At 50.0% G+C, this 12,616-nt stretch overlaps 1 protein-coding gene across 13 annotated transcripts in view; it reads right to left on the reverse strand.

Moving 5' to 3' along the window:
* The window catches only part of GMDS (GDP-mannose 4,6-dehydratase), a 442,717-nt gene that overhangs the window by 227,737 nt on the left and 202,364 nt on the right, over nt 1–12,616 (reverse strand). For all 13 annotated transcript variants that reach the window (XR_008711295.1, XR_008711294.1, XM_055570454.1 and 10 more), the window contains one exon: nt 1,874–2,001. Coding sequence is in view for 11 of the 13 variants with exons in the window: in XM_055570454.1 (XP_055426429.1) it covers nt 1,874–2,001 (128 nt within the window). In the remaining 2 variants the exon portion in view is untranslated. The remainder of the gene's footprint in view (nt 1–1,873; nt 2,002–12,616) is intronic.

Below are 12,616 nucleotides of genomic sequence, written 5' to 3' on the forward strand. Positions count from 1 at the left end.
CAGGGGTCCTTTGCGCCAAGATCTGCGTGAGCCCTGGAGCCGAGGTGCGCTTGGCATTTGGGGATGACACAACCCCATGGTCCCCACGCAGACCCACTGAGCTCCCAGAGGGGTTTTCATTACTTCTATATTTACCGAATGGTCTCATGCATTTTTGTTAGGTTTTTCTGGTGTGTTTTCCAAATGCCATTTATTTTTTTCCCTGATTGAAAAAGTTTATATGTACTTGTTTCAATACATGGAAAATACAGAAGTCTACAGAAGAAAATAAACATAACCAAAAATAAGTATTACTAACATTTTGATATACTGTTTATTGCATTATCAAGATCTATTTCTGAGTTCCAACACAAACTTCTTTTGCATCCCAGTGCAAAAACATAAAATAGAATGAAATTTGATCTATCTGGTTCCAAAACTGCAGAACAAGACTTTGGATAAAGATGGATACTTTCACAGCCTTCTAAGTAGCTGCAGATATTTGAAGAGAGCTAGAAGGTTATACACCAAAATGACAGTATTGAAAAAATTATTATTTTTACAAAACTTGCCTCATATTCTTAAGAAGGTGAGGCCACATAGGTTAGACGAAAGAAAGTCTCAGGTTCTTTTACATCACCTTCGCCCACTGTCTCATGGTTTTTATAAGTGTGGACTTCTGTACTTTTTTAATGCAGTGTTCTTAAAATATATCCAAGGGCTACCATCACAAAAAGCTTCATTGTGTTTACAGCTTAGAAGAACACATATAAATGATCTAAATGTCTCACTGCTGTGCAAAATATTAAATCAGAATTTTTTTGGGCCATAATATAAATCAAAATTTAGGTGTTCAAGTACGCAACATTTTTAACTGTTACACACAAAAGCGGTACCACAGCGGAGCTGACCTCTGTGTTGGCAAGTGAACTCGTGTTTGCTTTCTTTTGTAAACGGTCAAGTTTCTTTCTGAACCGCATCAATGAACAAGGAAGCCAGATCCGGTTTCCCAGAGGCATCACTGGGGACAGAAATAGTCCCAAGTGCAGGAAATCACTGAGTACCTCAACAGGCACCACGGCTCCGGGGCAAACACCCCGTCACCAACACGCTCCTGCACGTCTCGCCACGGAACTCCAGACATCAGCAAGTGTGCTCATCCCGGCGAGGCAAAAGCTAACAATTTGTTCACAGAAAAACCATGCTACTTACATGTACATTAAGTAATGTATGTAACCCAAACCGGAACTTAACGTGCACGTAAATCCCGAGACGGAAGCCAGAATCCCCTCTAACACCACCCGCTGCTCCACAACAGCATCCTCGCTGGCACCTCTCTCGTGTTCTCTCTTTAGTGGACAGATTCACGGGTGGGAGTCACAGCTGCCCAGGGCAGGGGCTGAGCAGAGTCTGAAGCAGCAGACACCAGGCCCTCTGAGGACAGCGCTCAGGAGCGACCGAGCGTGGCCACGCCAGCTGAAGGGCGCGCTCATAGACTGGTGGTGGCATCAGCACCAGTCGTGTTTCTGGGAGGTCTGAACACTAGTTCTGTTCACCAACAGATCCCTTCGCAGGTCATCACTTGTATCCTGGGTGGAGTGAGGGAGGAGGCATGCAGAAGACACTCCAGAAAGGAAAGAACCGTCCAGCCCACTGGCCGGCATCCTTGTTTTCAATAATTAAAACAACACCTGGGAGGTACTCCCCCTTCCAGACTGTGCAGAACGGCCTCACGCACCGCTGACCGTGGGCCAGCAGGGGACACAGTGTGAGCTGAGAGACAGCTGCATGAGCACGGCTGACCCGCCGCCCCCTCCAGGCAGCCCTCCCAGGAGGCCTGGCACTCGGACATGCAGACGCAGATACTTAGAAACCAGAACGCATAGGTTCCTACCTCCACATAGTCCTTGGCGTGGCCCCAATCTCGTTTGGCATCCAGATTCCCCAAACTGAAACATTCCAGTTGTCCAAGGTGAATCTTAGCTACTGAGCGGCTGATTTTTCGAGTAACAAAATTAGCTCCTAAAAGAGACAAAAGATGTATTATCAGTTGAGTGATTTTGACATTTAACAGTTTGGTGAACCAAACACAATCTGAGCCTCTGGGCATTTCTTGGCCCCTCTAAAATAATAACAAAAGTAAACGACAGAGGCCACTGGCCGTCACTTAGGCACAATCAGGAGCCCCACTCGAGCGTCACGCCAGCTCCGCGGCCGCGGCGAACACTGTGGGGCCGTCTTGCCGTGCCCGCCTGCTGCTGCAACACAGGAGCAGGCCCCAGGCCGAACAGCGGCTCCTGGAAGGCCAGTCGTCACACAGAAGAGTCAACAGGGCTGGACGAAGGGACATGCCAGAATCTGCAATAAGACCATCCTGACTTTTAAGAACATAAACATCATGTATTCCTATTAAGACTATTTCGGGGTTCATAAGGAGAGAGAGAGGAGACTAATCTGCCTCCCAGGTGTGACCACAGGAAACAAACAAGAAATGCATGTGGCTGCTGGAAGGGGGGTGGTCCATCCTTCTTTATCTAAAATAGGTGGAGTGCCGAATTGATGCTTTTGAACGGTGGTGCTGGAGAAGACCCTTGAGAGTCTCTTGGACAGCAAGGAGATCAAACTAGTCCATCCTAAAGGAAATCAACCCTGAATATTCATTGGAAGGACTGATGATGAAGCTGAAGCTCTGATACTTTGGCCACCTGATATGAAGAGCCAGCTCATTGGAAAAGTCCCTGATGGTGGGAAAGACTTAGGGCAGGAGAAGGGGGCGACAGAGGATGAGATGGTTGGATGGCATCACTGACTCAATGGACATGAATTTGGGGAAACTCCGGGAGATAGTGAAGGACAGGGAAGCCTATCACTATCTTCACAGGTGTGCTGCAGCCCATGGGCTCACAGAGTCAGACACAACTTAGTGACTGAACAACAACAATGGGCTATCCAGGGCTAAGTGAGAAGTCTGAAGACTCTCTGTACTTACTACAATGTCACCTTCTAAATTCACCCAAGTGTTATCTGCAGGACAGCATTTCTGAATTCTCTATAAATATTTTGAAATGATCGGATGAAACGTATCATACCCGAAAGGAGTGAAACTGTTTTAATGTTCTTTGGTCTTTAATGAAAGCCTCTATCCACTATTAAAAGATTACAAAGAAGGAGAAAATTAGAAGGCACTTCTGAGGCAGCTTTATCTATGCCCCCGCATCTAAGCAAGCTTATCACAAAGCTACCGAAATCTCCAGGTGACTAACAGGCGCGTGAGCCGGCCCGTGGCGGCGTCACGCAGTTTAGACAGATTGCCGTCATGCTTTATCACGTTTCAGTACCTTCAGCTTTGTTCTTCTGCAGAAGAAACAGGGAGGTGAGTGTTATGACAAAAGCGTAGGCTTCTAGACAAACTGACACAGAGATAAGGGGGATTCTCATAAATAGGGCTTCTCAGCTTTGGCTAGAAGAGCCCAGCACAAGTTCAAAAACACAGCAGACTCACTGCGCAAACTTGGCAGGCACATTTATACCAATGCCTACCACGAGTGACAGCGAGAATCTGAAGTTTCCGTCTCTCTTGGCCATTAATAGAGTACTTTCAGAAATCCAGCTTCAACTCTGCAGGGCACTGTATAATACACACAAGAGCTCCTTCAAAAAAGAGCCTTTGAATATGAAGTATTTATCAGGCACAACCCTTTTCAATCTACTATCAATTAGCAGCTTTTAATTTACTATGGATTTAAAGTGACATTAAATTCAGGCTTGATGTATATCTTTGTATTTTAGTGTCAGGACTCTGCTTCATCCTGAAGTTCCATGGATAAATCTGTGATGTCAACTCACCTATGTTACATGAGATAGTACTTCTTCTTTGTGGCCCAGTGGACACGGACACTGGGCTGTTCCCACCTCTTGGCTGTTGTGAACGGTGCTTTAGTGAACGCGGGTGCACCCCTTTCTGTGTGGGGATCAAGTGTTCATTTCCCCTGGAATCACTGCAGATGGTGACTGCAGCCATGAAATTAAAAGACGCTTACTCCTTGGAAGGAAAGTTATGACCAACCTAGACAGCGTGTTAAAAAGCAGAGACATTACTTTGCCAACAAAGGTCCGTCTAGTCAAGGCTATGGTTATTCCTGTGGTCATGTATGGATGTGAGAGTTGGACTGTGAAGAAAGCTGAGCGCCGAAGAATTGATGCTTTTGAACTGTGGTGTTGGAGAAGACTCTTGAGAGTCCCTTGGACTGCAAGGAGATCCAACCAGTCCATTCTAAAGGAGATCAGTCCTGGGTGTTCTTTGGAAGCACTGATGCTAAAGCTGAGACTCCAGTACTTTGGCCACCTCGTGCAAAGAGTTGACTCATTGGAAAAGACTCTGATGCTGGGAGGGATTGGGGGCAGGAGGAGAAGGGGACGACAGAGGATGAGATGGCTGGATGGCATCACCGACGCTATGGACATGAGTTTGAGTGAACTCCGGGAGTTGGTGATGGACAGGGAGGCCTGGCGTGCTGTGATCTATGGGGTCGCAAAGAGTCGGACACGACTGAGCGACTGAACTGACTGAACTGACGGTAGCTCCATGGAGCTTCCCTGGTGGCTCAGCACTAAACAATCTGCCTGCAATGCATGAGACACAGGTTCATTCCCTGGGTTGGGAAGACCCCCTGGAGAAGGAAACGGCAGCCCACTCCAGTACTCTTGCCTGGGAAAGCCCATGGACAGAGAAGCCTGCTGGGCTACACTCCATGGGGCTGTGAAGAGTCAGACAGGACGTAGCGCTCGCGCGCAGGGCAGCCCCACAGCTAACCCATTGATCAGCCGCCAGGCGTCCTCCACAGCGTCGCCAGCTGCGTGCTCACCAGCAGCGACTGGATTCTCATTCCTCCACATCCTCCCCAACAACTGTATGGTTTTATCTTTTTAATGGCAGTCATCCTTGTGGGTACTTAAGTGTTATCTCCTTGGGGTTTTAATTTTCATTTCTCTGACAACTAATGACATTAAGCACCTCCATTTTCATGTACGTATCTAATCAGGTTTTTTGTCCAATTTTTAAAGGACAATGTCACTGGTCTTTTTAATCTTGAGTTGTAAGAATTCTTTATATATTATGGGACCGAGTCCTTTATCAGACATGATTTACAAACATTTTCTCTCATTGTATAAGTTATAGTTTAATTTTCTTCATGGTGTCCTTTCACAATTATTTTTTTAGTTTTTTATGAGGTTCAATTTGTCTTTTTTTTTTTTGACTGTATGACTTTTGGTGTCACATCCAAAAGGGCTTTGCTTACCCAAGGACAGTCTGGAAGATGTTCTCCTGTATGTTTAACGCCTTGGGTTGATTTGGTTCTTAAATGCAGGTATGTGACCTGGTTCCAGTTCATCTGTGTATGGTGAGGAGAAAAGGGCCCAGCTTTAGGCCCCTGCATGTGGCTACAGGGCTGGTCTGGTACAGCGTGTGTGCCTGAAAAGCGATGCTTTCTCCCACCTGAATGGCCTTTCACCTTCTGCTGAAAATCAGTTACCCATGGACACACGGGCTTATCACTGACCTTCAGTCCTGCTCCGCGGATCTAACACCTGCTGGCCTGCGAGAACCACACATGTGATCAGCACAGGTCTGAGGGGACCATCACAGCCCGGAAGTGCGAGTCTTCCGACTGCTCTTTCTGACTGTTTTACCTTTTCTCAGTCCCTTGAATTTTCGTGTGAATTTTAGGACCAGTCTGTTGATTCTGCACAAAAGGGGCTGGACTTCTGCAGGAATGGTGTTGAATGTGCAGGTCGGGGTGGGGGGCACTGTCCACTCTGACAGCACCTCATCTTCCTGCTCATCCGACGGGGGGAGGGCCTTCCGCTGATCTGGGGCTTATCCAGTTGCTTTCAGCAATGCTGAGTAGTTTCCAGAGAATACGTTTTCCACTTTTTGTTAAATTTGTTCCTAAGTAGTTTACTCCCTGTGATGTTGTTATAAGTGTAACTTCTCATGATTTCATTTTCAGATTCATTTTCAACATTTTTATTGCCACCATGTTTCACTAGTTAATTCTTGGGAGAGGCTTAAAGTGATTGGTTTTTTTTTTTCAATTTGTTCTTTCCATAGAGCTGAGTGCCTGGATCTCAGTGGTAAAGAATCTGCCTGCAATGCAGGAAACACAGGTTCGATCCCTGGGTCGGGAAGATCCCCTGGAGGAGGAGAGGGCAACCCACTCTAGTATCCTTGCCTGGGAAATCCCATGGACAGAGGAGCCTGGTAGGCTACAGTCCATGTGGTCACAGAGAGTGGGACACGTCTGAGCAGCCGAGCATGCACGCATGCATTTCATTTTCAGTCATTACACAAGCTTGTTTTCTGGAGAGAACTATATGAAACCACTCACCTGAGGGCTGAGGCCTGAGGCCTGGAGGGCACAGTGTCCAGCCAGGCCCACCGTGCGGATGTAGGAGGAGAGGCCACGGCCCGGCCTGAGCCGCCCCCGGCTCCGGCCACTGCTGCTGGCACCAGCCTGCCACCGGGCAGGAGGCGCCCTGCCTGGACGGGGTCGCCGGTGTGGCTGTGTTGGTACAGCGCGCAGAGAATGGAAGTCCTGTCAGTGTTCACATACATGCTTCATTTCCAACAGCCCAACTACAAGACCTCAACCAGGATGAAGACCAAGAAACGGAAAGTTGGCCCAGTGAACCGACCAACCGAAGGCCGCTGGCCGCTGGCCCTGCCACGCAGACCACGTGCCACTCTGAACAGCTGTGGACAGGCACACCTGCCAGGCCGCGCCTCGGGCGCCCACCGGGGCACACGGCGCTGCAGACCGTGAGCCGTCAGACACGGGCGGGTCAGGCCCATCGCGTCCCGGCCTGTGAAACGGGGTCGGCGACAGTGCTTCCCGTGCAGGCCGATGTCTCAGGCGCTCCGGGTGAATGTGGCTGAAGAATTCTCCATGTGCCGCCTACTACTGCGGGTATTACATTACAAGGTTAATGGTGCCTGTAATTCAACCTCAGTGAGAAGCCCACTCCACATTTCTTAGTTTGTTCATGACTAAGTCCCTTAACTCTCTGATTTTGGAAGTCTGAGAATGAGAATAGATCTAAATAAACAGCCAGAGGCAGGCGGGTGGACTTACACACCCAAAGCGCCAATAAACATGTCTTATATTGTATGTTGTAGGTTACTTTTTCAAGGTAAATTCATTAGCCAAGGAAAAACAGAATACACACAAAAGTGTATACTAATAAGAAGGAAACCAATCAACATGGGTTTTAGTCCAAATAGTAGCTGAGATTGAGATCAGGAGCTTTTCTAGCATTAACGGGATGAAAAGTTCAGAACTTTTATCTTGGCAAATAGCAGACAAAAAAACCCATTAAAACCCCATTTCACCCCATTAAAAAACACCAAACTATGCTGGATAAAATATGACGACGATTCACTGAATTTCAAAGCTGAGTCTGCACACACCGCCCGGGTCACAGGTGGGCCCCGAGGGGTCAGGCTGGGAGTGGGTGGGACATCACCTGAGGCCCGGAAAGAGCTTCAGCTCTGAGCTCCAACTGGAGGCAAAGGGTGAGCCTTCCAGAGAGGTCCACGGAGAGTGACGCCCTGGGAGTCACTCTTAATTCTGTCACTTTTATCAGTGCCTGGTAAGTCACTTCAGTCATATCCGACTCTGTGCAACCCTATGGACCATAGCTGGCCAGGCTCCTCTGTCCATGGGATTCTCCAGCCAAGAACACTGGAGTGGGTTACTATCTCCTCCAGGGGATCTTCCCGACCCAGGGACTGAACCTGTGTCTCCTGCATTGCAGGCACATTCTTTACTGCTGAGCCACTGGTAAGGGTAATCATATATCTTTCATGAGCAAAAGTGCCGAACAGTCTCCAGCTGTAATAGGTTGGAGGTGATAAACTCAGTTTCCTCTCAGCTTTAACTCTGCAGGTTTCTTGACTGCTCTGAATAGCTCCCAGGGTCTCTTTTCAGAGAAGACAGGTCTGTTTATAATTTTGAACTGAAAAGGCTGTGCATATTCCCATCTGTACCAATTTTCCTTCTCATCCTACCTTCTTCAATCTCTCTTCTGGCATCCTTTCCTTTCTTCTTAAAATGCATTCTTTAGAATTTCCTTTAAAGTGGAGAACTGTCTGGCTTGATTCTGAGAGTCCTCGTAAGCCCGAGTTGAAGGCTGCTCCTCTCAGCAGTGGGGGCGCTAACATATGGCCTTCCGGCGCTGGTTTGTCCTGGATGAGAGTGCGGCCAGCTCGAGCGCCCTTCCCCTTTCTCCTCCTGAGAGACTAACGACGCCCTCTCCCTCTTCGGCCCCTGGAGTCCAGGCGTCCAGACGTGGCTTCTGCTCGGTGCCCGCGGAGCCTTCCTGTGTCTGTGCGACACGTGGGCCTCCGCGTGCGCTGCCTCCTCTTCACTCTATTTTCTTCTTTCTGTTTCCTTCTGGGAAAGAACACTAGACCTTCCTATGTTACCTTACAATCTCGTCACTTCTTTTTAAAATAATTTTCCTCCTTCTGCCTGTCTCTGCAACATGCAGGGTAACTTCCTTAGAGCCATGTCATTCTCCTCGGTGTCTAGTATTTAAGTCAAACATTTAATTCTTTGTTTAAATAGTCTTTTATATCTAAAATCCTCTCTGCTTCTTTGCAGATCTACCAGGTATTTTTCATATTCTGATTTTGTTTCTTTTTTTATGATTTTTCATTTTACGATTTTTCATTTAAACTCACCCTGGAGTTCTATATTCTGATTTAACAGTTCTCAGAGTTCACTGGTGACTGATCTCGTCTCCTCTGTGGATTCTGACTCACTTGCTTCCTGGCACACTTGGTGGCACTCCCAGTTCTCGGTGAGCAATAATCCGCTGGAAGCCGGGGGACACGTCTGACAAGGACGGTCGCCTCCAGGGAGGGTCTGCTTGCTTCTGGCCGAGGGTGCACAGAGACACCGCCCTGCCATCTCCCCTCACCTTCTCCAGCCCCAGGGGCACAGGGCTCTGTCCCCACTTCCACGGGAAGGTCCAGACTGAGCCCCCCCAGAGGCTGGGTGGTGAGAGGCCTCCTGGGTCACCACCTCCCACTGGGTGGGTGGAACCATGGGGCGCTTTGCTGTCCCTCACGGCCCCCGCCTGCCAGCGGGCAGGGCTGCCGGAAAGACCAGACAGACCTGAAGAAAGAAACCTGCTGCTCCGCACACCTGGGCACAACACGAGCAACCACGCCACGCTGGACATGCTTAGTTCACTTTACACATTCAGAAAACTTGATTTTACTGTTTTATTTCGTATGGAGTATGTGTGTACATTGACTACATGTACATAAAAAATACGTAAAAACCTGAAATTGGTCTATCTTGCTCATGCTATTTTTCTGGCTCGAATACACTTATCTGTAATGATTTTTTCACGCACAGGCAAACTCATGAAATTCAAGAGGACTCTTGTTTTTCTGGGCCTTTCCCTCCTGCCAGGCCTCACCTTCTGTGAGGCCTGATGACCAGGACCCACTGAGAAGCTGGGGAGCAGGACACTCAGGCTCAGGGGGGAGCCCAAGCCAGACCCCAAATCCCTGGCTCTGTTCCCGTGTTTGATCCTTGAGTATGTGTGTGCGGACATCCAAGCCCTTGTTCTATTAAACTTTCTAATCTCATCTCACAAAGTACCCACATAACACCCCCCAAGTCAAATACCTTCAAGACAAAACTTGAAGGAAAAGGAGAACGGACAAAATTTACAAAGCACACACCTTAAACTGCCAGCAGTAAACTGGAAGACGTGAAGACCGCACACTTAGTAAAAATAAAGAACTAGATTATCTGTTAACATGCATTCTCTCCCACAGTGCATCACTTCAACAAACCTTTTTAATAATGCCACAGCAGACAGCATAGGGAGACTGAGCGGCTCTAAGGGACGACGTGCCGGGGAGCCCCCAGGGCCCCGGGACAGCTCTTCCATCGTTCACAAGACAAAGTCACCTCTTCTCTGGCCGAGCACTTGTCGCAGGCCCTGCAGCTCTGAGTGTGGGGGACTGGAGCGGGCCGCCTGCCCGTGCCCGGGGCTGTGTGAGCACACACACACACGCCCTGTGAGCCGTCCCCGTCGGCACCAGGCAGCAGGAGAAGCGACCACGGTGCCTCCAGTAAAATTCTACCCCTCTGCCCGGCGCTGCATCCAAACGCTCTTGATTGAGAGGCTTTTTGGAATTAGATAAAGCATAGAGACAGCTTGGATGACGTTCTTCGGCAAACAGAAATCGTTCCAATGTTCCTTGAACCCCTGGTGACCTCCACGGAGCCCACGTCCCACCCCGCAGGGATCCCGGCTGCCCTGCCGGGCAGGGCCCGGGCCAGGCGCGGTGCAGACGGGGTGGAGAAAGAGGAGACGCGGGAAGGTCATGGCCAGCGGCGCAGACCGCGGAGATCAGAGGGCCCGTACCTCCTGTGCTGCGAGCCCGGCCAAGAGCAACAGCGTCTGACTGCGGGGACCCGGCGGACAAGAGGCCCATTCACGGCGTGAGCTACCAGCTCCGGGCAGCTCGTCATAAATGTGGGCTGAAGAGAGAGGCGCGGGCTGCTCTGCTGTTTGTTCCAGCGCTCACCGCCCTTCCCGGGGAGCCGGCTCCTCACGTGCCTGCGTGCTCACCCTCCTGTCCTGGGCTGCCCTGGGCACTCAACCCTCGGGGTGACCGCCCCGAAGACGCAGCGTTCCCAGGAGGAAACACACCTTGGAGCCACACAGGGACTTGCACACCGTCCCTTGAAACCCTGTACAAAATCCTTTGTACTGAAATGATTTGTTAACGTTAAAAGACGACTCCTCTCCTGTGGGCCTGGGTCGCGTCCGGGCTGCACCCAGGAAGGGGCACGTGGTGCATCAGGAAGGCAGTGCCTCTCCCTGGCCAGGCTCGCTCATAACCACGGATACTCAGGTCCTTCATCTTCCATCTCGACTCAGAACCGTCCTGACCACTGAGAAGCGGAGCACAGCCACTTCACGGAAATGTCACGTTCAAGATAACTTTAAAAAGCCAGCATCTGCTTATAGGCATTCCAGTGCAGAGAATGCAAAGTGAGAAAACCTCCCAAAGGCTTTGCTTCAAGCCCTTCATTGATGGGCAACAGGAACAAGACAAAGGTTCACACGTGGAGGCCACGCGCCCCCTTGCAGGGTCATCTCCCTCTGTGCTTGGGGTCCAGTTCCTGTACAGAACAATGAGCAAACGTGGGCCCCAGAAAACAGTGGAGAGCAAGCGACATCTCCGCACGGCAGGCTGGCACAAGCCCCGGGGCAGGTGCCGTCCACTCCCACGGACGTGGCCACTCCACTGCTCAGCGCCCATTCCAGGAAGCAAGCTCACATTCATGACCACTGAACTTCATTAACTAGCAGTATTTGCCTGCGTTGTTCAGTTAGAGGGGCATTTATGTGTCATTTTTTCACAATGGTGTATTCTTAGCTCACGACTGCGCTGGGCCCAGAAGTTTGTTGTTCAGTCACTAAGTCACGTCCGATTCTGTGACCCCGTGGACAGCAGCCTGCCAGGCTCCTCTGTCCTTAACTATCTCCCAAAGTTTGCTCAGATTCAAGTCCATTGAGTCGGTGGGCCCAACAGAGTAGATCATACTTGTTAATAAGGATATTTTCAGTTACTGCCTGATTTTCTTTCTTACAAGAAGATGCCGTGTCTGCAGGCTTAGGAAACACTTCAGCTGCATCGTCCACCGGGCCCTCCTGCGAGCGCCGTCCCAGGGCTGTGCACGCAGCCTCACATCCACGCTGAGGTTCGCAACCACGTTCAGCCCGGCTTCCTCCAACAGAAACCTCACAGCTCCTCTGAGGCTCACCTCCGTCTTTACGAGGTTTGCTTCTTCTGCACAAATCCATTGTTAGGGTTTTAAGAGGGACCTGGGGCCAGGCTGAGACGTTTCCTGTGGACTTCACCGCAGCCTCCTCAACGTCTTGTGGGCACAGGGGCTTCCCCTTCTCCACTGGTAAGATGCTGCTGAGCACCCACCTTCCTCACGGCCAGGAAGTGCTCTCTGCGGTCGGACTGTGGTCACACTTCCTCAACTGCGGCCGTTATGGGCTACTTATCCTTCTGCACATCCTCTTTGGTGCCTTTTCAGACACCCCGAACTTACTACACGCTCAGCAAGTGTTATTGCAATGATACACCTATTCTGGCCAGAGAAGGCAGTGGCACCCCACTCCAGTATTCTTGCCTGGAAAATCCCATGGGCGGAGGAGCCTGGTAGGCTCAGTCCATGGGGTCGGGAAGAGTGGGACATGACTGAGCAACTTCACTTTCACTTTTCACCTTCATGCATCGGAGAAGGAAATGGCAACCCACTCCATTGTTCTTGCCTGGAGAATCCCAGGGATGGGGGAGCCTGGTGGGCTGCCATCTATGGGGTCACACAGAGTCAGACACGACTGAAGTGACTTAGCAGCAGCCTGTTCTGGCAGAAATAAGCCTTCTTCAACATCAACTTTGGCCCACTCTGGGAGTTTTGATGTGACCCATCGATCAGGTCCATGCAGACCACGAATGTCTGTGTAACAACACCTGGGAGTGTCCGTTCAGCCAGGGCTGTAGGAAGACGGGAAGGGTCTGCTGAGAGGT

This window comes from Bubalus kerabau, chromosome 3, assembly GCF_029407905.1.
Source record: "Bubalus kerabau isolate K-KA32 ecotype Philippines breed swamp buffalo chromosome 3, PCC_UOA_SB_1v2, whole genome shotgun sequence".
NCBI lineage: Eukaryota > Metazoa > Chordata > Mammalia > Artiodactyla > Bovidae > Bubalus > Bubalus kerabau.